The 27,675-nt window shown below is 44.2% G+C and overlaps 1 protein-coding gene across 5 annotated transcripts in view; it reads right to left on the bottom strand.

Annotated features, from left to right (window-relative positions):
- Window positions 1-27,675, bottom strand: part of DPP6 (dipeptidyl peptidase like 6) — a 987,445-nt gene that overhangs the window by 632,105 nt on the left and 327,665 nt on the right. The window contains exon 1 of one of the 5 annotated variants that reach the window (XM_070616962.1): window positions 4,554-4,710. The exons of the other annotated variants lie outside the window; for them this stretch is intronic. Within the exon in view, the coding sequence (XP_070473063.1) occupies window positions 4,554-4,604 (51 nt within the window). The 5' untranslated portion in view covers window positions 4,605-4,710. Of the gene's footprint in view, window positions 1-4,553; window positions 4,711-27,675 lie in introns of those variants that run through there. 5 annotated transcript variants of the gene reach the window in all.

Genomic DNA, 27,675 nt, shown 5'->3' with positions numbered 1-27,675 from the left:
GTCTGCAATGCCAACGCCTGTTCTACTAAACTGCAATGGTGGGTTGGTCCCTTGGGGGAGAAGTAGTCGCCGCCCTGTCTTCCTTCCTCTTGGGAGTCACAGCTTTAGAGCAGTCTTTCCTACTTCCTGACAAGACGAAGGCAACCGTTCAGTAGAATGGCAGGATATCAGGAGGAGATCTACAGAAGTCTAGTCCAACCTCACCCCATCACAGAGGAGCGACAAAGCTTCTAGAGAGGAGTGGCTTGTCCTGCGTTACCCAGATCCTGGGAGGCTAAGCTGCAGCTAGAACCCAAGGACCCTATGATTTCCTCTCCACGACCTGAAGAAATCTTGACTGAGGGTTAGAAACTGAGGCAAATCTGGGACAGAAAACCCAAAATCATGATGTGGGAGCTGCCTCGAACTGCTCAGGGAAAGAAGCCAAAATTAGCAGGTGTTTTAAATTGTTTTTCACGCTTGTGTCATCACTTATGAAGTACCCCACCGTGTTTTCCTCTCTTATAGAAATCCAAAAATGTATGTTTGCATATTTAAATACATAAATATGTTTGTTGAACATCAGCATAAACATTTTGTGCTATCAGGGTATCTGTGGTTTAGGTCTGGGAGTGTGTGTGCTTATTAGAAATCCTTGTGTCTCAAAGAAATGGGGATATCATAATGAAACATTCACTCACAAAACTCAACTACTTTTAAATGGGCAAATGAGGAGGCAGGAGTCTTCCTTCTAGTTTTGAATGCATTAACAAAGTTTTTGAGACTGGAAAACTGCACAGCCAAGCAACATCAGATGTAGATATCCTCAGACACACTACCACTATATATTTTTCTCTCACCTCCACAAGATTGTAATTAATTAAAGCAGGGACTATGTCGTATTAATCTTTGTATATCTAACACTTAATTAGACCTCAGTGACAACAAAGACGAGCTTCTATTTGAGGGAAACTATTATTTTCACTAGCTTTATCCCCTTGAAACTAGAGTTCATTGCTCTTTGGGACCAAAAATATGCCATTAGGAAATTAAAAATTCAGATGGCCACTGGATGCTTTGCCCACAGCAAGGATGTTCAAAGCCTTTAGCTGGAAAAGCCACTTTGGGGGGCTAAAGTCCTGTGTATCTTTTGCTCTACCATTTTCAACTCATCATCTCTTGTCGAGACCACAACAGCAGGAAGAACCACCGCGACCACAATGTAAACCATGTAGTGCTTTTACCTGCAGAAGCAACCGTTAGAATCTCAGCATACAGAATGCCGGAGCAGAAAGGGACCTTCAGACGGTATAACTATTCGCAGTTCTGGTTGCCCATTAGAATGACCTGGGAAGCTTTCAAAAAATATATTGGCACCATGAGCCCCACCACTGTTACTTTGACTTAATGGGAGGAGAGGAGAGCCTGGCACTGACAGCTAAACACAATCTTTCTGGGAGATTATATAACCCTGGCAGGGTAGAGAATCACACTGATTTGATCTATGCTCTTCTCCCCAATTTTATAGGTAAGAAAACCGAGGCTTAGGGAGGTAAAGCGACCACTTTGGGCACAACCAAGGAAAGAGGGAATTGCACACGATTTCTCGCTTCCTGCTCGTTGCTATGTTAAAGCATACTGCCTTTCATGAGTGTGGCTGTTCTTAAATGTGCAAGCTCAGGTTGTTTCATGTCATCGTAATCAACAACATAAAGTCCATAGGGGAAAAACCCTACTGTGCCTCTTCTGGTAACCTGGACCAGCCTTTCTGGTACACAGATTTCTGTTGTCAAACATCGGTTGAATAAAACGGCTTCACACAGCATCCAATAACCATATCTACAGATTTCCTGGTGAAATCAAATAGTCACTTGGCTATCACATGCATGCAACCTAAATAGCAAAGCCTTTTAAAGCAGTGATTCCAAGGCGTTTCTGTTTCTGACTACTGAAGGTAGACTAGTTCTGGGTTTGTTTAAATATCCTCCCTCTTATTTCCACTTGCTACCAATAAAAACATATAAATACATAGAAGCTACCAAAATCATGGGAAGACTGCCATTGTTCTTAATGAGCACAAATTAGTGGTATCATAAAGGTTTATATCATGCCAAAGTCCAGATTTTGAAATTCTGTGCCATCATCTTGACCCTGGCTGCAGACTACCATAGACACACTTCCTTCAAAGTTGTCCTGAATGTGCATGGTTTTCCCTGGACTGAGTGACAGCACGGGGGGAGCTCCACCACACCCGACTTGAGAGGACACTGACTCAGGAAGTCCGACAGACAGATGGAGGAAGCCAAACAATTGGCTTTGGCTATTTGAATGTGATGCTGCATAGCCACTCCTCCATTAAGAGGCTTTTAAATCGTTTCTTTGAAACTGTTTTCTAATCTATCTCTGATTTTTAAAAGTTTTATTAACAATAGTCTGGAGTTATTAGCATAAAACCACCATAAAAAAAGGGGATGAATAATTCAGAATTGGGACTAAAAAGTAATTACATCACCCACTTAAATTCCTCATCCCTAAATAATTAAGGAACTCTCAGATTATTTAGAATGTGCTTTCTTATCTGGATTGTGCTGTTGGCTAGTGAAGTTCTGAGTGTCTTTTCCTATTGATCTGAGGCCTCCTTCCAGTGAACAGGGCCAATGTGGGTGCTGTTAGTTGGGAGTCTGTGTGCATCATACATCTGAAAGAACATCCTCTCTCAGAGGACACTAAGGGGCCCCTGGTGTCTCCCCACCAGACACAGCTTATTGAAGTGTTCATCTGAATCTTTGGGGTGTTGTAGGCAACAAACTTTAGATCACTGGAGATGTTAATGGCTAAAATGAAGCTTAGTCTGTGAAAGAGAAAATATAAATTCTCCTACTGTTCATCAACATAGCTCCATGTAGCTTTGATCCATTACACCTGATGTCACTGAGAAAGAACTTCTCAGAGTCTGGGAGCCAGATCTGAGGATGGTTTCAACAAGACATTCTAAGAGTCCTCTAACAGCTAAAAACTGTGACACTCAACAAATTTAATCCTACTTTTTCAGATACAGTCCAGACAGATACTTGGTGAATTTGGAGGACAGGGTAATCGGTTTTCCATCTGCTCAGATTAAATCTCAGAGCTGGGAGGACACACTCACTTTACAGATGGGAAATGAAGGACACTAAGCAATTTTGCCGAAGATCAGGAGACTAATCCCAGAAACCACATGGTTGGGTGTCAGACCCTCAGCCCAGGGCCTTGCAAGCTGCGTATGGTGCTTTTGCAGAGTTTCGTCATTTAAACCTTTTTAATAGCCTTTTGTTTACTGGAATGAAATACTCATCTAGAAGCTTTACATAAATCTTAATTTTGGAAGAAATTGTTTTGGCTCTACCCAGTTGAATGTAGATCCTTGTTTAAGAAGGAATTTCAAAATTATTGGCAAACTCACATTATCTGATCATTACCAGCTCAAATAAAGAGACATTATGACTAAGTAATTGACAACACACATCTATAACCCCAGGCTCTTCTTAAATGACTTTGAGCATCACACAGAGAGAAAGGCAGTTTACCTATAGTCAGAAATGCATTAGATACACTAATTGCCTGTTGTTTATTCACCTAATGAAGCGACTTCTAACAAGCAGGGTGCTAATACCAGCATACAAAAAAATATCATAGAATCAAATAACCTTAGAGTGAAATGGACACTTACCCACAATTTTACTCCAACTCTGCATTACATATTAAGGGGTCACTGAAAGTCAGCTTCAGGGTCATCTGTTAACTCAAGGGATTTGACTCTGACATTGACATGCGGCTTGAACACACATCCCCTGAATCTCAGATAACTATGCAGGAAAGAACTCTTTACTTGTTGCTCTGAATCCAGATTCTGACAACTGAAAATAAGCAATGATTGCCAGAGGTGTTTCCTCGTTCTGTGAGGAGAAGCAAAAGTCGAAATTCCAGCAGCCGTCTGCCGTTAGGCTGGCTTGGCACTGATCCCCTCGTTACTGAGGGTTATGGTAAGAGTCTGCCATGTGCAGCAGACCTTTGAGTGGCTGGTGATTACAGCTGCCTCAGTACTTTCTACCGCTTTACTAGGGCAAGACAAAGCTTGAGGTTTTCTCAGCTTTTTCCTCCGTAGTCACATAGGGCTATACATCAGAGAGAAAACGCATATGCTTTATTTTCAGGATCTTATCTGTTAGCCATCACCTTCAACACTGTTCCCAGAGGCTAAGATCAGAATATGCGGTTCATAAACAGTGGGCAGTAAATCAAGTTAACCATCATATTGTGGCTCATATGCTAAACTGTCTTTTCTAAATACTTTTGCTGAGTAAACACCCGAAGTAAATACCTGAGCTGGCTGCTGACCGCATCTGCTGCAGATTACTTAAAACTAAATTCTAACCCTCCGCAAGCCACCAGGTATGATGGTTGAGTCTCCCGAGGGGAGGTTTGTGAGACAGTGCAAGTATCTTGCAGCACATCTCCCAAAGAAGCTTAGCTCTTTTTTTGCCCCCAAAAATTAAACTTTTTTTCAGTAAGTTGTTTGGTGTCCTTTTACTCACCCTCCAGAATTGTTTTAACCTGTTCACCCCGGGCAGTCTGGATGCGTTCATGCCTGCCGGTCGCAGGTCCCCAGCGTACCCTTTGCAGCTGCCAGCACGTCAGTGGGACTCCCCCAGGCTGATCTGAAGCAGTGTGATGCCCAATGCCCGACGCCCGGGGAATCTTGCAATCAGACACTCCCTGGCTTTTAATGCTGCTTTCCAACAACCACAGAGTTCGCCACTCAGCACAAAGCAACCAATAGCGGCATATGACATTCTCAGCCTCTGGGGATCCAAGGGGAGTGGAGATGCCCCACTGCAAGCTGATGCAGGGCATAGGGAAGACTTGGGAATGCCGCCAAAGTCCCTCCCTGGTGAAAACTGGGGGTATTTTCTAAATGGCCGGTGCTGTTTTCCTCTTCTTACTTCACATGGGCTACATCGAAGATCATATTCGGCTCCGAGAAACACAGACACTAATGTTTGTCTCAGCTCAAGATGAGCAGCCTGCCTAATGCTGAGGGTGCCCATGTGCCCGGCTGGTCCCTGCTTCTTGTTCTGGGTTCCGATCATGGGCAGGTCTGTCTGGAATACTGGGAGCAGGGCTTTCTGTCCATGAGTCCTAGTGAAGGGTAAATGCTGATTGCTAGGTTTGGCTGCACCTACTCAACGAAATAGAGATTTGGCCAGTGTCCATTTCATCTTATGCTTTGAGAATGGATAGGTATTTCAGAGAGGTATTGAGCAGTGTTCAGGATGCAGAGGGGTAAATCTACAGTTGCCTCCTGAAATACCTCAGTGCCCTGTCAGAGAAAAGCAGTGTGCAGACACAGAGTTCATCACACTCGCTTCTGTCACAGCCCTGCTGTTCACTGATTCAACACACATTTTTTGAGCACTGACTCTATGCCAAGCACTGTGGTAGGTTCTGGGTATAAAAACGTGAGCCAGACAGGCACCAACTCCATGCTGGTGATGTTTGCAGTCCAGCGTCATAGCGCTTTAATCATTTGCTGTTCGCCCATGAACAGACCAACCCGCCACTGAGACTGAGAGCCTCTCTAGGACAGAGCCAGGCCATCATCTTCTTAGGACCTGACCCAGCGCCCAGCAGTGTGGAGAAGCTGGCAAATTCTCAGCAACTGAGGAGGAGAGGAAGAAGGGAAGGAAGAAATATGCACATCAATGAATCCTGAGGCTGCCTGTGTGGCACCCAGGTGTCCCATCCTCCACCTGAAAAGGCAGCTTCCCGGAGTGATTCCACCTTTACAGAAATTTAGCAGGAAGGACTGGACACTTTCTGATAATTCACACTCAGGCACCTTTACAAGATGAGGAGCCTCATCTGACAATTACTTCACCTCACGCACACCCCTTCTGATTTTCTCCGTGAGGTCTGTAATAGCAGGTCAGCACCGAGAGGACTGCTGAGCATCACACAGGAGCAGTGAACGCACACTGGGTCTTTGGAGGATTTTTCTTGTTACAGGATATTTTAGTATCGTGAAGGTGGTTTAGAGGCAGGGGTAAATGGGAATGAACCACAGAATTTGAGAAAATCTGCTTAACTAAACCAGAAGGGGCAAGGAAAGAAGGAGGAAGAGAAGAGTGAAGAGACCAGGTGAGTCAGCAGGTGGGGATTCAAGTGGGCAAATAGCACGAAATTCACACGGCCGTGGAGAGTCTGTGCTTGGGAGGTGAGCTCAGTCACTGGCAGCATTAGCCTGTTAGCCAGCATCTCCTCTACTCCTAGAGAGCAATCCCCGGAAGAACACCATCTTTGAATTCAAGGAAAGCGCTAGAAGGCACATAGGGAAAGAGAAGTGAGGGAAGATTCTGGGAAAGAAGAAGGGGCACCGAGACGCTGCTTCTGAGAGACCAGCCTGCAGGGAGATGAAGAAGCAACGCAGCCCGTCCTTGTGCTTCTTGTTTTCACCCCCACGCAGCTGGCCGTGAGTTTCCTCCTCACAGGGAAGCAGAATTTTGTTGACAGGGAAATAACTGGATCACAGAGTGCGCTGAGAGACAGTGTAAAACCTCTTGGCAATCACAGAACATCAAGGATGCCTCATTTCTGGAGGTGGGCTACTGGCTCATGTTTCCAAGGAACATCACAATTATCCATCGTATGGACATAGAGCTGGTTACCAAGCATTTTTGGCTCACCACCTCTGGGCGCATGTTATATGATCACTCCCGGTGCCTTGTAAGTGGAAGGAACCACGGACAGTTCTGGAAGGAAGCGCTGTGCCACTTCAACATCAGCACCTCAAATCGCCATTGTAAGATGGTCCAGAGCTCTCTGGCTCTCTGGCATGGCGATGGGAGTGAGAAAGTGGAGAGCAGAGTCCCCTGTAGATCAGCGACGGGCATGTGGCATGAGTGAGAAGCAACCTGTTGCTCTTTGAGTCTCAGAGCTCTTGGAGTTGCTTGTTACTGGAGCATAATCTAGCCTGTCCTGGCTGTTACAACTTATGAAGTTATTTCCTTATTTGTCTTCTCTCAAAGCAGTCAACACTTAGCCCAAAATGAATTTTTAAAGGTTTTGATGTGTGATGGTACTTTGCAATTTTTGTAGTGAGATCAGCTTGTGCATCCCCTGAACCCAGGTGGGATCACATCTCAACAGCCTGGACCGATGGCCGCCTGGCTGAGTTAGAGATCAAGAGGCCCGTGTTCATGAACTCTCCACACCTCAAACATTTTTTAAAAGGCACAATTTAAGTCCATACAGAGATGCAAGGGATCCACATGAGTGCTTCTAAACTAATATTATAGCACCTTATATACTAAATATCTTCATAAAATAAGCTCTACATTTTCCCCCAGGGGAGTAGAGGAGAAGTTGAGGTTTGGTGCTCTGCTCAGCGAAGAGGCAGAGGACTCAGGACCTTTATTTAAGAACATCATTGAGAGGCTACTGCTCTTAGGCCACTCACATCCCACACTGTGATGCCTCACTCAACCAACACTGGGAAATCTCCGGCTCCAGAGCAGGCCTGTGCAAAGAGGTCCTGCGGGGCGGGGCGGGGTGGGGAGACACTTTAGTGCCTCTCAAATTGTGCCACGTCACTGCTGTCTGGACAGTAGCATTCCCTTCTTATCTGAAAGACAGTACCTTATTGCATTTGCATGGAAAACCAAGATAAAGAAAGGGTCGTAATCTCATGAGCTGGAAGCTTTACTGGAATTCAGAACCTCTCAGAAGCGGTTTTCAAGGGGTGTGTTCCTGTATTTGGGGATCAAAATGCATCAGATCTGTATGTAGCCTATGGATCACGTCAACGTGGAAAGGGAGCAAGTGCATCTCTTTGGGGTCTTCAACTTTCCTTTTAAGAGAAGTCACATGTTTAGCAACACAGATGGCTACAGGAATTGGTGTTGAAGACAAAATTATTCCCAGCCAAGGGATTTGAACTGGGAGGGCTTCTAGTATTTCCCCCTTAAAGAGTCTTTTAAGTAAGACCAGTGTGTGAAGGACCAAGAGAAGCTGATGAATATTTAATTAACGGCTCACAAGAATAATGCGAACTTGAATTTGTATGATTTTGCAAAGGTGGGCATGGTGGATTTGTAACCCTGGAAGTGGACTGTGGAGAAACTTAGCATCAGAAAAACTTTTAATCACTGAAAAATATGGGTGAGAAAATGTAGGTTTCTGATACCGCATTATGCAAGGCTTTCTTTTTATTTTAAAAAAATCGATTCTATCATACTTATAATATTTTTTCCAAGTCATTTGTAGTTTTGTCATCCATGTCACTTCTAAAAAAACAGGACATTCATGGATCTCTGTATTTGGGGGATAAAGAATAGCTGTTGAAGTTTAAAATAAAAGAATTGACATTAGCTCAAATACTTTGTTAGTAAGCCAGATTTTAAAACCTATCTTGCCCTTTCTTATGTTTCTATATAAAAAGATTTTTTCAATGTTTTAAATCAGAGTCCTCTGTGAGATTTCAAATCTTTATGACATTTTTGGCAAACCAAGAATTGCGATGTCATTTTTAGCTTACACTGCATCGCAAATAACATTAATGATGTATTGATTTTTAAATAAATGAATAAATAAATGAAGAAGTCTATCTCCACTTAATTTTTGCCTTTTAAAATAGTATAAAGTGAATATACTCAAAGTGATCACAAAGTTGAGTGAAATACCACGGAATGGGAGATTACACAGAGAATTAGCAACTACGAATGTAGTTTTTATCCTTTAAAAAGATGAAAGTGATATAAAACCAGGCCAACTTCCCAGAGCAAATTAGTGATTCCTCACATGAATGAGACTTAGAATAAGCCTTGAAGCAAAACTAGGGTTTTGATTTAGGGGAAAAGGAAGTGACAGGCGTTACTGACGTTGGCTTGGTGGTAGGGGAGTGGGGAGGTCATGATTAACAAAAGCTTTGTAGTCTCCCCTGGGTTATAGATAATTATAGATAATTTATCATTTGATTTTCTGGAATAACATTCATGCAATATCAATCACTTGGATGAATAAGGGCTGAATTTTAGGTAGTTAAGAATTTAGCTCCAGAATATCAATATCCAGGCCAATGGCTTCTAATGTAAATAACCATTTCAAGACTCACACTCTCTAATCTGACTCCAGTGGCCACTTAAATGCTCTCTACTCTCTATTCTCTCAAACTTGACAGAAACACGCTGTACTGCCATCTTTCACCCTCATTTTGTCCTCTCTTCGTTCTGTATGCAATCCACAAATTCAGGTGTACAATAAATATCACACTTCCTTATTTTCTTTATAACAACTAGAACTTGAATCCAAAGTTTTATCGAACAAGATGACAGGCTGCTCAGTCTCAGTCACCACTGGGGCATCCCCAGGCCCGCTCCAAGGTCCTACGGGGTTCTGCAGTGCCAAAATGCAAGGGAGGGGCCCTCTGACGATTTGTGGGGAGTTACAGGACATTATTTCACTGCATCATTCTTTCGGGTGTGCTAGTCCCGCTGCTTCTGTGCCAGCTTGGGACATAGAACTCTTTGGAGGGGCTGGGGGCCAGAAAGCCCAAGACCCAGCCTCCACAAGGGCACCATCCAGCCTTCCTCTTGGGGTCCTGCCTCACCCCATGGGCTCCATCTTGAAGCAGCAAACAGACCCCTGCTCCGGACGGACATGCCACTTCCTCTTCCCCTCCTGGTCTGGGGCAATTTCTCCTCTTGTTGCTTCCAAAGCCTCCTCCTTCCAATCTGGGACCCCTGACATAAACTGAAAGGGCTGTCACAGAATGAAACAGGATGATCTAGGGGCAGGGGTCTTTTCAAGCTGTAAAACTCTCTACGAACATTAACTGTACATTTCAGGGTAACGCCATAGTCGTGACTTCCTTCAAATAGACAGATGTCTGTGTCTGAAGTCCTGTGTCGAGCAGAACACCTCTTGACGACTCCGGTCTCTCTCACAGAGCACTAAAACAGAGACTTCATCCAGAATTAGTGTTTTTTAGAGTGCTCCTTTTACAGGTATCCATGACTATTAAAACTACAAGGAGTCTGCTAGGGATGGGTAGAGAAAGGCCATTTGTTGTACTTTTCTGCCTTCCTGTGGCTTTTGGCTTTGTGGTCAGAGACGGAAGACAGGAGCCAAAGGGAAAAAAAAAACAATGATGGTCAGCAAGAAAGCACTTTAAAAGAGGCGTGGTGATCCTTGAGGCCTTGGGCATTTCAGAGTTTGCTCAACAACGACTTCTTCGCTTCCTGATCAAATGGTGGATGCTAACCTCTCTGTAGTAATTGCAGGATGTTGTCTATATAAAGGTTTTATCTTCAAATTAGCAATGACCTTTTGTTCTTCAAAGCTCATTGAACAGATATGTGCAAATTCCACCCCCGGGAGGGATGAAATATCAGCAAGACTTACAATTTACTTGCAGGATCGGGGTCGTGTTTACCCCCCATTTGCTCTGAAGTGCTGTGGTTGATCAAGGAGTGGGCCAGCGGGGTGACTGGCAGCTTGGTTGCCTGAAAACAGCCCTGGACCAGGAGCCAGGGGCTCAAGGTTCCTGTCTCAGCTCTGACAACTAACCTCAGGCTGTGCTCACCTTCCCTCTCTGAGCCTCATTTCTCTCCACTGCCAAATGGTGGAGATAATAATATTCTGTAATGTCTACGGGCTATACTAAGCACTATAAGTACTACACCCAGTACTCGAGTACCAATGTTATCACCACCATCACTTGGCGTCGCAGACAAAGTTGCATAAGGGGAGGGCTTTCACTTCAAAACCAATCTGGATTATTCGTATCAGAGATGATTCTTATAAGAAGTACGTAAATAAACAAATGTCTTTTTTCTAAGGAAAATCATTAGCATAGTGTATTCCAATGAACCCCAACCATGCTCATTTGAGTGCAGTGTCCTTGCTAAGGGGACTTAGCAAACTGTCTACAGCTCTCATCCCTCTTTACCTTCTTTAGGTTAGTTTCCTCCTTTCTATTGTTTAAGATTTATGTAGGCATTTTTGCTTTTACCGCTGTCTTCCTCTGAAACCTACATTTCAGCTGGCACATCACTCTGACTTCCGTTGTCTAAGCTTCCTTTCTCGCCAGCCCTCATCGTTGGAGCTAGTTTTGGGACACTTCCTTACTTTCATGGCATTATTGCTCGGCATCAATTCATTGCTTCTCCTCTAGGGACGACATCCATTTCTACACATCTGCAGTGAGCCAGCTTCCTATATTTAATGAGTATATGTCTCTGGAAAATACTTGAAGAACCTTTATTCTCCACTGAACACGGTAAATGTTTCCCATTGTCATATTGAGCAGGCCCCTGAACGGAAGGAAGTGTGTCACTGAGAGCCTCTCCTGCAGCTAACAGAGCCCCAGCCACACCCCGTCTGCAACGTTCTTCACAGGATAGCCCTATGACCATAGCTAGGCGAGCAGATATTAAGGATTCGTAGAGGAGATCCAGTCAACTGGAGAGTCCCAGACAAAGGTTTGGGAATCACGGGATCAGACTGGAGCCTTGTTTCTCGACTATGTGATTGTTTTACATGGTGACTCTGCACACACACACACACACACACACAGAAACAAAAGTTTTGCCAAACATACTTATCCTTACCACTTTGCAAGACGTTCTGACAGTATCCTTTCTCTTCCATTCACTTCTGTTTTATTTATTTATTTATTTATTTATTTTTAAAGATTTTATTTTTTCCTTTTTCTCCCTAAAGCCACCCGGTACATAGTTGCATATTCTTCGTTGTGGGTCCTTCTAGTTGTGGCATGTGGGACGCTGCCTCAGCGTGGTTTGATAAGCAGTGCCATGTCCGCGCCCAGGATTCGAACCAACGAAACACTGGGCCGCCTGCAGCGCAGCACGCGAACTTAACCACTCGGCCACGGGGCCAGCCCCCTCACTTCTGTTTTTTCAAAGATGGTCTCACTACATTGATTTCATGATCTGCTGGGTCTCAACCAGCTGTTTAGAAATCACTGGAGAACGGCATAAGTTTTCAGATGTCGGTAGCAGAAGAACTGCCTGAGTGCTCATCAAAACTGCGCATTCCCTATCCATATCCACAGAGACTCTGATTCAGGGAATGTGGGGTGACCCGCAGAGTTCTGCACTTTTAACTTATTTCTGAAGGAATGCAACTGGTTTCCAGATAGTCCTTTGGCACCAGCACTGAATCAGAACCTACATTTTCACTCAACCTGCTTCGTTAGGGGATATTTCTAAGAAGGATCTCATCATATACTTCTGAAATGTCAGTTAACTTCCTCCTATTCCATGGACACAGAATATATATTTGCCCCAGCTGAAGACCCTGCCCATGGACAGAAAGCAGTTGAGGCAAAAAGCTGTGGTGAGATCAACATAAATCTATCCTCCGACAGGAGAAAATAGCCGCAACTGTAAGCTAATGGTCCTCCAGTGCATGGTGGGTGTATTAGTTTTCTGCTGCTGCTGTAACAAATTGCCACAAATTTAGTGGCTTAAAGCAACATTCACCTATCGTCATGTAGTTCCTTAGGTCAGAAGTCCAGCACAGTGTAGCTCGATTCTCTGTTCAGGATCTGACAAGGTGGAGATCACAGTGCCAGCAGGACTGTGTCTCTTTCTGGATGCTCTGGGAAGAACCCATTTCCAAGCTCATTCTGTTGGCAGGATCCTCTATTGCTTTCAAGGGCTCACATGATTACATTGAGCCCATCCAGATAATCCAAGATAACCTCCCTATTTTCAGGTCCACTGGTTAGTAATCTTAATTCCATCTGCAAAGTCCCTTTTGCCAAGTACCATAACACATCTATGGGTGTAACACCAGGGGACAGAGATCACAGAAACCAAAATCCTGCCTACTACAGTGGGTCAGTAACATGATGTTTTGTGTTCAAGGCAGTATTAAATACTAAGAATAATTCAAGCAGGAGGCATTTTAACTGGGAAATAACTCCATATTACGTGCCATTAAAAATAAATAAAAATTAAATTAATCAGATCTTGCCCTGTTAAACATCAATTCATCCAGAAGTCTTTCCACAGGCAAATGAATGACTCAAACAAAGTGTTTGGTTGAAATTTCAGAGGTTGGAAGTCAGCAAGAATCCTCTGAAACTTTCCTGAATAATTTATTTCCACAGTTGGTTTTGCCAAAAGGAAGCTCAGAGATGCAGTTATGTCGACAAAAACATTCCTCAGCCACGAATGTCAACTCCCTTCACTCCTCAGCTCCCACTGCTGTGCATTCCCTCTGGCTTAACCATGGCTCAACCCTGTTTTTATCGGAAAATCAAGCTCTAAGCATGTCCAGTTGACCAAGTCACCATCAATTTCAGCCTCACTTAATTAAACATGAAGCAGTGGATTAAAAGTGGGACTCCAGAAGAGATGAGAGGAGAGAAGAGAAATAAAAAACACACAAGAGAAATTGGGGAAAGGTTATGACAAGATAACAAAGATAGTAGGGCTGGAGAGGAGGGGGAGGGGTAAATGAAAGGGGAAGATAGAACTTGAGAAGCAGGACATTGACAACTTGTCTTTATCACAGGGATCCAAAATCTCCAGTGAAGTTTACTAAAATAAGTTGTTTAACCTTGGGGATATTGATTTATCTGCAAAGAGCCAGGTTTACAGTAATGAAGAAATGGTGATGAAAGGAAATTCTAAACAAAACATTTCCAGGCAGGTCTGTGAACACTGGGGGGCTCGCTTTTAGATGCCCACACGCGTTAGTCTTGGTTTCATAATTAGTGATGAGACTCTGTTTCTTAATATGGGTAAATCCCCAAGATTAATTTCCAACATGTCTTTCCATTATAAACATGTACCATTCACTGGAGATCTGTTTCTCAACAATGAGAACACACTCAACACTACCCAACTATACACTTGAAACGGCACAGATGGTGAATTTTATATCACAGTAAAAAAAAATGTGCCATGCACTATAAACGGATCAGCTCTTTTAACTCTCCTCAACTATGTAAGGTTGGCATGCTTACTATTTCCGTCTTCCAGTGGGGAAATTGAAACTTTGGGAAAGTAAGAGACTTATCCAAAGTCATGCAGCTAGTGGTGGTGGAGTTGGCGTTCAAAACAAAACAGTGTGATTTGAGACCCTTGGTCATAACCATTTTACTCTTCTCTCACTCAAAGAAAACTGTAGAAAGGAAAATAAATATATATATCTCTAAAATAATCTATGACCAGAAAGACGACAGAGAGGCATGTGTGGGAAATTAGCAACAAACTCTTAAGCAACAAACTCATGTCTCTGGGAAAACAAACAGTAGAAGGTCTTCACATAAAAGGATTTACACTCGGAGTTTTAGAAATTAGATTTGCACAGGACACATGGAAAAACTGTTCCCAGCTAACGGGGTAGCAGAACCCTGCCGCTCTGAAGCAGCCCCACTGCACCCGGCGGGCCTGCCTCGGTGAGCCCAAAGGAAGGGGTCAGCCTGCATTCCCTAAAAGGGAAATTCTGCTGCTGTCCCCTTCAGTGATATAGACATAAAAAGCGAAGTTTAGAGAAAACAATTATTTGCTCAGACTCGCACGGCTGGTCAGTGGCGAAAAGAAAGAAAGAAGAAATGAGGAATGGAAGTGAGGGAGAATAAGATAAGGTAAAAGAGGCTGATGCTGAGAGAAGGACGGAAGAGAACATGCAGAGAAAGGCCGAGGAAAGAGCTGGAGCATCCGAAAGTTAAGAACAGAGGAAAAAGGGGTTCGAGAGGGGAGCAGGAGAGGAAGGTCTCTATATGGGGAAAAAAATGACAAATTTATTTCTGGGCTCTGCACAAGTAGCCTAAACACCCCTGTTAGAGAACCTGGGCTTACAATGAACTCTTTCCTTTATTTGACTTCTTAAAAAATCCACTAAGAACAAAGACCTTGCCCATATATTTTGTTTGGAATTTTCTTACTCATTCTTCTAAATCTCCATTCCTTAAAATAAATTATGATGACTTCTCATTTCATCCATGCTGGCACAGTCAGAAGCAATTTTTGTTATGCAAATACTGGTAATGTTATTGTTATTGGGATAAATTAACCAGGACTTCAATTAGGCCCAGAAACAAACTCTATTTGCCAAAATTCCTCTGAAAGAAATTAAAGTAGTTAGGATTTGAGATTTATTCTAACATAACCCGCCAGGAAATCCATTTACTCCTAACACTGTTTCTAAATGCAAAAATAGCTGCTCTTTGCTACAGTTCCTTTGCCATTATGAATTTTTAACAAACAAAATAGATTTCTTGATGAAGACACACTTGTAAATAATGTCTTCTGTTAAAGCCTCCAACTGCAACGGTCTCAAACTTTGGGAGAGCCAATCGCACTTGCTTAGACTAGCTTCCTGAGCTCAGGTCCACGACTTAGAAGTGTACTTTATCCGAGGCAAGTGGTTAAATGTTAAATATTCTAATGTGCAGATGAAGCTGAAAACAACATGCAAGGATTCTAACAGTACAATTCTCTCCACCTGGAATGTTCTTCATCCATTTCTTCATATGGTAGGTTGCTCACATAACACTTGCTTGCTTAGTCTTTCTCTCATGAAGTCATTTGCAATCTCACCATTTTTTAAAAAAAATTTTCACCAGGGCTCATATCACTCCTTGATATTTTCTTGTTTATGTATTTGTTTATTTACTCTTTCCTTGCATTATTTCTAAAATATGCCACAGCCCTGAGCACATAGTTGGTGCTTATTAAATATCTGTGGCACAAAAGACAGAAGGAAGGCACTAGCATGGTGTCTGCATAAATATTGGAAGATGGCTCAGAGACAGGTGCATCCTTTCTCATGGGAGACAGAAGCCAAAGGAGACTTGACCTTGGCCTCTCCCCAGGTCACATAACCTCTCTGCATCCCACTATGTGCACTTGTAAAATGAGAATAATAGTGTTTGTCCTCTTTCATTCATTATATTAGTGTGGAAAAATAGAAAATAATTTAGCAATGGCAGATATGCTCAAGAGAGAAATTACCATCCTAGGGGTGGTGCATTTTAAGTAGTCAGGCACAGTATTTAGTTTCAATTATACATGTACACACATAGTTGGAGTAGGATGGGAAGAAGAGGGAACAGTGGTATTTTTTCCAGATGTCACAGGTTTTGGTGGTGACTCTTCTTGGAGATTATAAAGGTAGATAGTGAGGCCAGACATGGTCCCAGCACCTTATCCACTTGGCCCTGGATTGTCACCCAGCTCTCAGCCAAGGCCAGGCTTTGTTCTGCTTGCATGTCATGGCTTTTAGGGCTGGGGTTGCAGCTGGGAGATGGTAATGGGCTCCAAGCAGAGGCCTGATTTATATATGAGTTCTTAAAATTAATATATAGATGAGTTCTTAGAATTCAAATGCAATTAGACCCATCATGCAGGGTCTTATGAAGAATGCAGCACTGAGATATGCTGAGAACAAAAGCAAATTCCTTCGAGGGTTTTTTAGCCACGACTATAAATCGCCTACTTTATTATCTCAGCTCAGGGAGGAAAAGGCCATGGCTGTATGGTCGTCCAATGCATGTTTATTAAATAACCATGTGCCAGGCACTGGGATGGACAGCGGAGGTAGAGCAGTGTGCAAGGATGGATGAATCCTTGCTCTCAGAGTTTCCAAGGGTAGGAAATCATGTAAACTATTTCCAGCTTTGCTGGGACACACATTTAGCAGCAGAGTTGTCTTAAGCATATCGAGTGTCTGAGCCGTAAGAGATCATCTGGCCCCACCCTTCATTTGGCAGAGGAGAAACAAAAGCCCAAACAAGTCAGGCAACTAGCCCAACGTCAAAGAACCCAATTCATGACAAGAAAAACTCAATTAGGAATTCACCTACAAACTCCGGGAATATGGCTCTTGCTTTAAGCCAATAAATAAATTGACTTGGTTTTCTAAGCACACATCAGCCTGCAGCAGGAAGAGAAGGAGGTAGTGTGAGGCACCAAGAAAGCTGGCTGTGATTACAAAGATGTTGCCATTCATTCTTGGCATAAATCAACCACTGATGAAATATTATGAGTCCAGACATATTGGTCCACTGATTGTCCAAGTTAGAAAGTGACTTTTGGCAATATAAATCCAGCCTTTGGAAAAAAAGGTGCTAATCCAGTGACAGAGGATGAACTTATCCAAAGAGTCCAGTCTAGAAGGAAGAATTCCAGTATGTTCTATATCTGTGGCTTGCTCATTTCTATGCTTAGGCTCCTTTTCCTTCCCTCCTCCAGAATGGTCATAGTCTTTGCATCCTATTTCATTGTGGAAGTGGGGAGGTTTTAGACAGGCAAAGGTCAGCCACGAGCAGCCAGTTCTTGTCAAAAACCTAGGCAGATACCCAGGATAAAAAATGGTAATAAATAAGGAAGCTCTATATAGGTCTTGAGGTCAAAGACCATGTCTGACCCCCTGTGATGAAGAAGAGCCTGGGCAAGGTAAAGGACACAGCCTCAGGACGCAGAACAAAACAGACCTACAGAAGAGCTGGTTTGAGAAGCAAGGGCCGTCTGAAACAGCATGTCCAAGGTGTGGGGGGAGAGGAAACTCAGGATCAGCAACCAAGAGGTAAAGGATAACAGACTAGACTTAGAGAGGAGTTTCAGGAGATGGAGCCTGGATCCCTCGGGGGAAGGGTTTATAAGGATGGGCTGAGAGCTGAGCCCATGGTCTGGATGGATCTGGGCATGGTTGCTGCATCAGTGGGGACAAAGACAGCTTTCATCAGAGCCTCATTATGATGGCTGTTGAGTGTGGCTCCACTGGGCACATCTGTGCAACCTATGAAATGAAGGAGGGGTGTGGGGCTTAGGGACCGAGGGCACTCTGAGGAGGAGATCATGGTGCCGTGTCCCCCATTTTCACCTTGATAAAAACCTGGCTCTAACTTTTACTTACTAGCTGTTGGAAGGACCTTGGACAAGATATACAGCTCCTCATAGTAACAGTAACAGTAGTGATGATAATAATAATAATATTAGCTAACATTAGTGAGTATCTACTTTGTACTAGGGATCATTCTAATTTACTAATTCATTTAAATCACCCAATCATCCTGTGAGTTAGATGCTATCATCCCCATTTTAAAGGTAAGGAAAGTGAGACATAGAGACAGAAAAGCAACCCTTCTACAGTCACATAGTTGGCAGGTATTGGCAAGGGACTCGAACCTGGAACTCAGTATGGCCTCAGGTGGAAGCAGAGAGGAGTGACTGCCTGATTCATACCAGCTCCCTCTGTGCTCACGTGTCCTATGCCCTCCCACTTCTGGTGACCGTCTGTGCCCCACCACGGTCCTGCCACAGGGTGGTCCAGTTATTCAGGACTAATCTGAGTATCTCGTACACTTACTATAGGACTGTTTGAAGGGGTTGCCCTAGGATCTGAGCCAGGCCAATAGGGTTCTTGCCTGAGATTCTTCAAACTGGAGCCGGAGAAGAGAAGGCTTTCTCTCCTGTTTACTCAGAGACCTGAGGGAATGACTCCAGAACAGCAGGTAGTCATCTCCCCTCATTCCCTAAGTGGAGAAGCCAACAGAGTGAGCAGAGGGGTGGCCAGAGGGGTCTAAGCTGCACCCGGGTGCCTGTCCAGCGATCCCTACCATCTGACCGGTCCTGATGTCAATGGCACATGAGTCAAGTTAGATTCAATGATTAAGAGACTGTCGACGTTAAACACTGGCATAAAGACCCCAACAGGCACCTTTGTTGGAGGATCTGGGCCTCAGCCTTAGCCCGGATACCTGCCATTTGCTGAAACAGATCAGCCTTGCTTACAATCACTGCCTCTGCCTGTGTTTTGAAGGATGGAGCACAGTCCTTACTGCCTTTCCTCAGTGTGATGGAAGGGAGTGTGGCCCAGAACTGCATGGAGTATATTTTCTTTACCTTCCTGTGGAGGGTAGACCAGCAGGCTCTCGTGGGGTGATCAATGTGTTTATGTGTCTGTCTGTCTCTGCGCCTCTGGATTAGAATGGCTGACCTGGAGAGAACAGCTCATTTATTTTATTGAACCTGTGTATCTTCCTGGAGTGGGAATAATAAGGCCTTCTGGGCTGCTCCTCTCTCCCCTCTGTCTGGGCTGCCACAGTCTCCAGCTCAGGACTCCGGGCTGCTTCTCTGTTGACTCCCCAACCTCCAGGGAGAATGAAAGTTTTAATTGCAGTGACTCTGCTTGGTTGTTGGAGGCCGGTTTCCCTGGTGTTATCTTCAGCCACCTGTCTGTCTCCAGTGTCCGCCTCTGCCTCTATTGAATCTCATAGAAAGAAACAGATTTGCTCACTGATAAAGGCTCCAAATGAGATTGGATGGAGGCCCAGAAAGCATTGTCAGGGGCAAAGTTGCCTGACAGGTGCGAGACAGGCCAGCCTGTCCCGGGGAGGCATGGCAGCCTCTGCTCCAAGACGACTCTGTGCCTACAGCCCCGGGAGCCTGACAGCCTTCATGGAGAGTCAAGGTGGGCCACTGTGAGCACGAGTCTACACTCTCCTACTTACAGCCTCTCTGACTCTGAACTACACATTTAATCCCACTTGACCCTTAGTTTACTCTTCTAAACAATAAGGATAATGATACCTATCTTACAAGCATTTTGTAAAGATTAAAGGAAATCATCCATGCTGAGCAGTTTATAAGCAGACAGTACTGTTTAGCAAAATGACAAAGTCAGTAAATTAACTGAAAAAATCTGGATTCTTCTTGCCTACTCAACACAGAGCTCACATTGCAGGGCCTGAGTATGGAGCTAAAATGCCGCCTGAACACAGCTACCAAATACTGCCTGGGCCATAGCCCCAGAGAGGGTCTACATTTGCCGGGAGGCAGGAGATCTCACCCCAGCGAGAAAGCCGTGCTGGGCAACGGCTGCTGAGACCCCTCAGGAGGACAGCGACTTTTGGAAGCTGTAAGATGCTTATGCAGAGTTCAGCTCCTCAAATCTCAAGATCTGGCTTAAAATATGAAAACACTTCCAAGTGATCATTTGCCTTGGACAAAATACATTACCTCAGCAAGTAAGCTCACGTTAAGAAATGGAAATGTCAGCTCAAAACGCTGTGAACACGGCTTTGCTCAGACCTCACCTGGCACCCACAGCCACACAGAAGTTTGGCAGTAATTTGAGTAGCTTCCTAGAAAATGCCATTCACTAAGCATTAGTTTTCCTCTGCAGCTAAGCTCTGAAGTCCAGGGTGATTTACTTTACAGTATTTACTTTTTATTTATCTACCGACTCTCTCCTCAATGCTTTCCATACCACTCCTGCTCCTTTCAAACGATTCTGTGGTTTCCAGCTGTTAATTATCTGATGTGAAGGCAGGGCTGACACCAAGACAAACTTGGTGGGCAAAGGGCAGTCTCCCAGTTGGTGGTTTCCCTGAAGACCGGTTCCGTACTGTGGACAGACCCAGGGGTGCGTGGGAAGAGATGTCCCTCACCCAAATCTGCACATGAGCACACACACGCTTGCAATTTAATTTTAAACTCTTGGATGGAAAATTCCTTCCTCTTTGCTTCTACGCCCCAAACATCCAGGTTAGGTTTTGAATAGACACTGTCCATTCTATAATAGATCCCCAATGACGAGTGTAGGGACGGGCAAGGCTGCCTTCAGAGACTCACAGGGGAAGAACTTACTTTCAACCACTAAATCAAGGAAGGTTTACCTTATGTGATGCAAATTTGGGGACTTGAGAGTAGAAAACAGTTCTCACACATTTGTGTTTGCATGTGTGTGCTGCACAGCTGACCCCCTGGGAGTGGATCCTGAGAAATCATAGGCTCTCCAATGAACTATATGTCTCCCAGGATCCCAACATTCTTCCCTTTAGGCCAGCGTGTCAGAGTCTGTGACAGAATAACCTGGGGGGATCCCCTGGTCACAGGGATGGGAAGGAGGTAGGATCTCAGATTTCACTGCTGTTGGCAGGGGAAGAAGTGACGTTGAGGAGAAAAGACAGACCATTGCCCCTTTGCAGGAGACTGGAAACTATTTTACAATCTTTACAGCGACCAGATTAAACGTGTGCCTGTGGAATATCTCCCAGCATTCTTTTTCTCCAAATGTAATGAAACCTAGCTTACTTCATGCTTACATTTTTTTTCTACTGACGTCATCTATTATTAGTTCCACTCAAAACTACAGTGAGAAACATTGAAGAAAAGAGGAGAGATATGTATAATGGATAAGAGTTGACAAACAGAAAGAACCAGACAGGCTGAGGGACCCAGGAAGGAAGCATTAAAGAAGAGTGTGCAACAGAAAAAGGAGTAAAGAGAAAAACCAGTATGGTGAGGCTCTTGGGGGATCTGGAAAAGTCTGGCCCATTGTTCAAATCCACACTGAAGCCATGAAACCTTCTCTGGGGAAGCAGGTAGGTGATCCTTCCTCCACGCACACACAGCTCCTTATTGTGCTGTCTATGATGGCAAAGTAAACAGGGAAAACCATAAAACGTTTATTCCTGCCTCCAGCAGACTGTGAGATTGAAGAGATCAAGTATAGCTGGGACTAATACAGTGCCTGGCAAATAGACAGAGCTCCATACATGTTTACTTGTTGAGTAAATGAATTGATGAATTAGACATGAAGGAGGAAGATACAGAAGAAGAAATAGGATGGTGAACAAGATCTTCATTTAAGAGAACACCCCTTTAAGTGCAAACTCAGAGCCTACTTTTCACATCAAGACTTCTTGACTGCGGGATCTCCAGACTGCCCTTTCCTTTCCATACTCCCCTGTAGAACTGAATGTCTATGCTGTCCTTCAACACTTTCCATGTATAGCCTGTGTCTCTACCGGGTAATTCCTCCCCACCCAACAAGACCTACACTATATGAGGGCAGGCACTCACTGCCAAAATATTTTCTCTTTTTCATGTAAAGCCTCATCTTTGACCTCCAGCAGGGGTGGTCTTGCTAAGGCTTGGGTAAAGTGGTAGACATCCAATCTTCAGAGTCACAATTCTAAACAATTCCCATTCTCAAGACAAGAGTTTCCCAAGCAACCCTGGTAATCTGCAAAGCTTCTTACAAACACACACATACCTGTGTTCCACCGTTGGGGTTTTAGATTCTGTAGATCAGGCAGGGTATCCTAGGTCTGCATTCTCAGAAGTAGTTTGGATGACCACTGGGCTGCAGGCCATTCCTGGATGTACCAGAAACTGCCTGGTCCTGGTCCACGTTTAATTATTTCTCCTTTCCCCTTATGATCCCTGAATGTTCCCTCCCAGCTCCTGAGCCTCCATTCCACTCCCTTGATTCCTTTCCCTGCTAATCCTCTGACAAGGACACCTCACGTGACAAGATGCAGAGGCAGCCTCTCCAAGGGGCCTTGCACATGGCTCCCCTCCCCAAGCACCTGCCCCTCCCAGGGAAGATCTGAGTAGTGATGCAGCGACTCAGATCCAGCTTTGCACTTCCCTCAGCACCTAGCGGGGCTTGGCACAGAGTACCTGCCGAGGGGAGCTCCTCTGATCGACAAACCCAAAACCTAGAAAGAGAGAAAGTCTCAAACTGGAGGAGTTTAACACTGCTATAGGTTTGACCTGTAATTAAACGTGGGAAGAAGGGGCCACATTTCAGTTAAGAAACAAAGTTTCTCTAAAATATCGCACAATACATTGCTCTGTGGATGCCAAGGCAGAAGAAATTCTCAGACACATGCACAAAACCAAGTGCTCAAGAAAAACTACAGGAGAGGCATTAGTTGGAGCAAAGCCAAGTATCTTGAAATTGCTTCTTTGAAATGAGTGTTTGACACCTGGAGGAGGAGCCTCCAATGTTGTCAAACACAATTTACTTTTAGAACTTAAAAAGTTCTCTCTCTGAGGAATAAAATACCCCATTTTATTTGAAAGTATAAAAATGGCTAATGGAAGGTAAAGTGCCTGGCACATAGTGCTCATCGTTTACCTGCTAGTAAACAGATGAATGAATTGGACAAGAAGAAAGAAGGTGTAGAAGAAGAAATGAGAGGCTGCACAGAGTCTTAAAGCAGACAACACTCCCCTAAGAGCCAGCTCAGGGCCTGCCTCTCAGACCAGACTTCTTGCCCTCTGGATCTACAGCCTGCCCGTTCTAAAATCGAATGGTCATGTCCTCATGAAGACTTGTGCATGCCTATTCATAGCAGCCCTATTCATAATAGGCAAAATATGGAAACCACCCAAACAGCCAGCAGGTGATGACTGGATAAACAGAATGTGGTGGTCTGTTCGTACCTGAGAATAATGTCCAGCCATAAACAGGAACGAAGTTCTAATACATACTACAACATGAATGAATCTTTAAAACATTTTCCTGACTGAAAGGAGCCATTTACACAAGACTACATGTTATATGATTCCATTTATATGACATGACCAGAAGAGACAAATAGAGACAAAAAAATAGAGGTTGCCAGAAGCTGGGAGAGGGAAGAATGAGAAGTGACTACTAATGGATGTAAGGTTTCTTTTTTGGGTGATAAAAATGTTCTAAAATTAGATGAAGGTGATTGTTGCACAATTCTGTGAATATACTAAAAGCCATTGAATTGTACCCTTTAAAGTGTGCATATTATAGTGTGTAAATTATATCTCAATGAAGCTTTAAAACAAATGTAATGGTCTCTGTGAAATACTGTGTTAAGTCAAACAGCATGATGATGTTTTGAACAGGATTGCAGAGATAATTGCACAGTCATTTGTTGGCTTTCTGGCACTTTTTGAAAAATCATGAATGTGAGATAGAATGTTCAATGTGTTAATTCCTGAAGGAAAAGAAAGGGAGAAAGAGAACTCTTACAGGCCTTATAACCTATAACCTATACTGGGAAAAGAACTCCATGGATGGTCCAAGACCTGTCAGCCTGCCAGTTTGGACCACGACAGAGGCCACACCACAGGTGCTGGGAAGAGATTCAGCCTGGCCAGGCAGTGGGGGCAGCCAAGCCAGGAGGGTGGATAGAGAAAAGTGATGAGGAACACTCGGGCTATTCACACTTGGAAGTTGTGGGGGACTGGAATTTGGCCACCCCAAGATATGTCTCTTTGACATGAGGATTATTTTGGGCTGGTTACTATTAAAAACTGCAGACATGAGAGAAACTCTGAAAAGTAGAAGCTACTCTTTGTTAAGAGACATTTACATTTGTAAAGGAACTCTCCATCTGTAAAGGTATCTCCCTCTCTGTACCAGGAAGGGGGAATGAACTTATCTCTAGAAACTCTCATGAATGCAGAAGGCAAGGACTTACATCTGCATAATAACCTTACTCTTGTTTACTGTACTTTTCTGGTAAGCTCCCCTGACTGACTCCCCCACCCCCAACATCCTCCTTTGTCTTTAGCTGAGGGTGGTATTTAAGGTGAGAGCTTCCACCATTTTGGTGAGTTGCTCAGTTTGCCTGAGCCTCTCCCATGTATATACGTTATAAAACTTTGTTTAATTTTCTCCTTTTATTCTGTTTCATGTCAATTTAATTTGTTGTCCGGCCAGAAGGACCCAGAGTGGGCAGAGGAAATGTCTTCCTCCCCTGCAAAGTCCCAGTAGAAGGGTCAGCAATGTCACAAAAGGTTATTGGCATAGAACAGGGCCCTCCCCATTACCCCCCAGGCTGGAGCCCAGGGAAGACTCCTGTCCCTGAGGACGGCTGGCAAGAAGGTGAGCCCTAGAGCAAGAGGGAGAACGCAGGGCTGGCTGATGCAGGATGGGGACGGAGTCCTGCCTTCCTCGGTGCACTTCTGGCCCAGGTCTTCCTGCAGCTCCATGGGGCTGTTTGAAATCCACAGATCCTTTCCGCTGACTGATAAACCTTTCTGACCACAGCTCTCATAGGATAAATAACCCCCAACCCACCTACCCAGCAATCCCACTGGAAGAGAAATCACAGAAACAAGGAAGCATCACTGACTAGCCTCTTTGGAGATCTCATGAATGCGTCTGTCCTCCTAACCAGGACGTTTGTCATTTACACTGGAACTACAATGCATACAAGTCTTATAAATTAGTTGTGGGAAAATTTGAGATGAAAACTATTTTTGGAACAGACATGTATCTCTAACTCATTGTTGTGGGTTATTTGCTTAAGCCAATGAACAAAACTGAAAATGTTAAAGATAATTAAAGGGTGATTTAAAATAAAAGAGAAACAAAGATAAAAACAAAGATAACTGCAACAGAAAACTACGACCAACTCAAAACCCTGGCGCATGGGGATCCCAGCTGTGAGCTTCGACTCTGCCTGCTGGTGTGGCAAGTGAAAGTGTGGCCGGCTTGCCAGACTGGAATAGAAATGGGTCCTCAGGACTCGGCAGCAGGGCGCTAATTTTAGTCTATATAGTTGTAGGGACCTGAAATTGACCACGCCAAGATATGTCTCTTTGGCATGAGGATTATTTGAGGCTGATTGCTTTTGATAAACTGGGACAGGGAAGGAGGCTCTGAAGAATGGAACTTGCCCTTTGTTAGGACACATTTACATTTGCAAGGTAAATCTCTATCTGTAAAAGGTGCCTCCCTCTCTGTACCAGGAAGAAGAAAGGAGATGACTTTCTCTCTAGAAACTCTTAATCAATGCCAAGGGCAAGGAGTGAAATCTGCATTTTATTGTGGTTGTCTGGTAACCTCCTGTAGCTGACTTCCCTCCCCCTCCCAACGTTGGCATTTCTTAAGGATTAAGCATCTTTCCTTAGTCTGGGAACTGATTGCTGCACTCACCTGTGACTGCCCAGCTCTAGACAATAGACTTGCCTCCTGCTACGCCCACCGAGATAGCAGACCCACTACCTGCTGTGTCCATCAAGCGCTGTGCCGACAGGGCAATCTTGTGACTATTGTGGGAGGGACATTTCAATCACATGTGAAACACCTTGTTTGGGGGTATATAACCACTCTGTGCGCCCCACTTCTTCGGTGCCCTTTCTTCCTTCAGGAAGAAAGGCCCCGGGCCAAGGTTCCTCATAAAGCTTTGTTTAATTTTCTCTTGCTATTCTGTCTCATGTGAATTTAATTCATTCTCCGGCCAGATGAACCCACATTTGGGAAGAGGAAATGTCTTCCTCCCCTACATAGTCAAGACTTCAATAGCCTTTAATAACTCACGTAGAAACCCTTAAGTGTATATGAAAATAGGAATCTATGGAATTGTAGGTCATTCATTCTGTAAGAACCAAGGAGGTAAACTCGTCTTTGGATTGCTGTGTTGCACATATATAGGACACTCACAGTCCACCAAGCAAACTGAGGGCCATATCCGGCGACACTCAGATCTAGACTAAAAACTCGCTTTACACCAGTGAGACCCTGACCCTAACCAGGTCTCGCACCTCCTAGACTGACTCTTTGCCCTTCAACCCGCTGTCGCCGAGCTTTGAGATTAACCCCAGCATATTTTGGAAGAGGTGGAAAACCAAAAGTACATATTTATAATTAAATGAAAGCTTCTTCAGAATATATTTTTAACCAGAGTATGTTTTCTAATACCCAGCATAAATGTTGAGAGGTAAAATTACATACTTTTAATTTTCAGATTATTTTGTCTCTTGAGTAGATTAACTCAATTGAGATTTAAATAGATCTATTCAGTTCTTTCTTTCTTCTCTTCAGGGACCAACCAGTACTCTCTAATAGTCTGTTCTTTGGCTTTTCAGAGGTGACCAAGAGAACAGACAACTGCCTCTCTGGGAAGGTTTCTATCAACTTGAGCTCTGGCCTTCAGCCTAGAAAATTAAGTAAAACGTCCCTCTCTTAGGGAAAAAAGAAGTCTGAAGCCTAAAGAGTTGGCATCTATTTCTACCTCTCCCAGTAGCAAAATGTGTGACCCAGGCTTCTGAGCCTCCATCCTCATTGTCTCATGCTGGGGGGGGGGGGGGTGCGTTCTCTTCCCAAACTCCCGGAGCTGGGCCTTCTGTATCTGTTTCGAACAGGTGCACGTGCTCTGCAAGTGCTCTGTGCTCGCACCAGCAGCAATAATACTAACCTAAACATGAATAACCAGCCCCAAAGCAAAGGAATAAACCCAACAAGGATGTGGCTTTATTTACTCTTTTTGTTTATCTCCTCTGAATTTTTAGGATGTATCTATTATAATAAAAAAACATTTCTTTCAGAGGAAAAATAAAAGAATATGGGAATTCCAGTCAGCGGTAGGGCTAGGTGTCATCTGCCCCATCTAGAGGTCACAGTCACACGTTGCCACCACCACAGACCTGCAGACATGTTGTTCCCACCAGCACACCTGACTCTCGCTCAGGGAGCACGGTTCTGCATTGGCTGTGCAGTGCTTTTTCTGAGAAGCTATCAACTATCCCGTGTTTTTTGGGTAATAGAAACATGCTCTCTGCTATTCATAGGTGCCCACCTTGTGGGCAGTTACATCACATTATCTGTTTTCAAAAAGAGAGATAAGGAAAGTGGGGCTGCGGAGCCCTGCTGGCTGATTCTAGGCTTCCCGAGTCAGAGACCAGCTCTGAGCGAGCACCAACATCAGAGCCAGGGTTGCTCCCCGCAGATGCCCTGCTGTTAAGTACGCCAGCAATGGACCCTCCCTCTGTGCTAGGGACAAGAGCGCCTCGATTTCTTCTCTCAGGCTCCTATCTTCCGAGAACTTACCCTCTGTGATTTATCCTTGCATCCTTACAGATAGAACTGGGAAAAGTGGGAGTGGAGATGTGGGAAATCCCA

This window comes from Equus przewalskii, chromosome 4 (genome assembly GCF_037783145.1).
Source record: "Equus przewalskii isolate Varuska chromosome 4, EquPr2, whole genome shotgun sequence".
Classification (NCBI taxonomy): domain Eukaryota; kingdom Metazoa; phylum Chordata; class Mammalia; order Perissodactyla; family Equidae; genus Equus; species Equus przewalskii.
The sequence above is the reverse complement of the archived record's forward strand: the minus strand, read 5'-3'. Positions and strand labels throughout refer to the sequence as shown.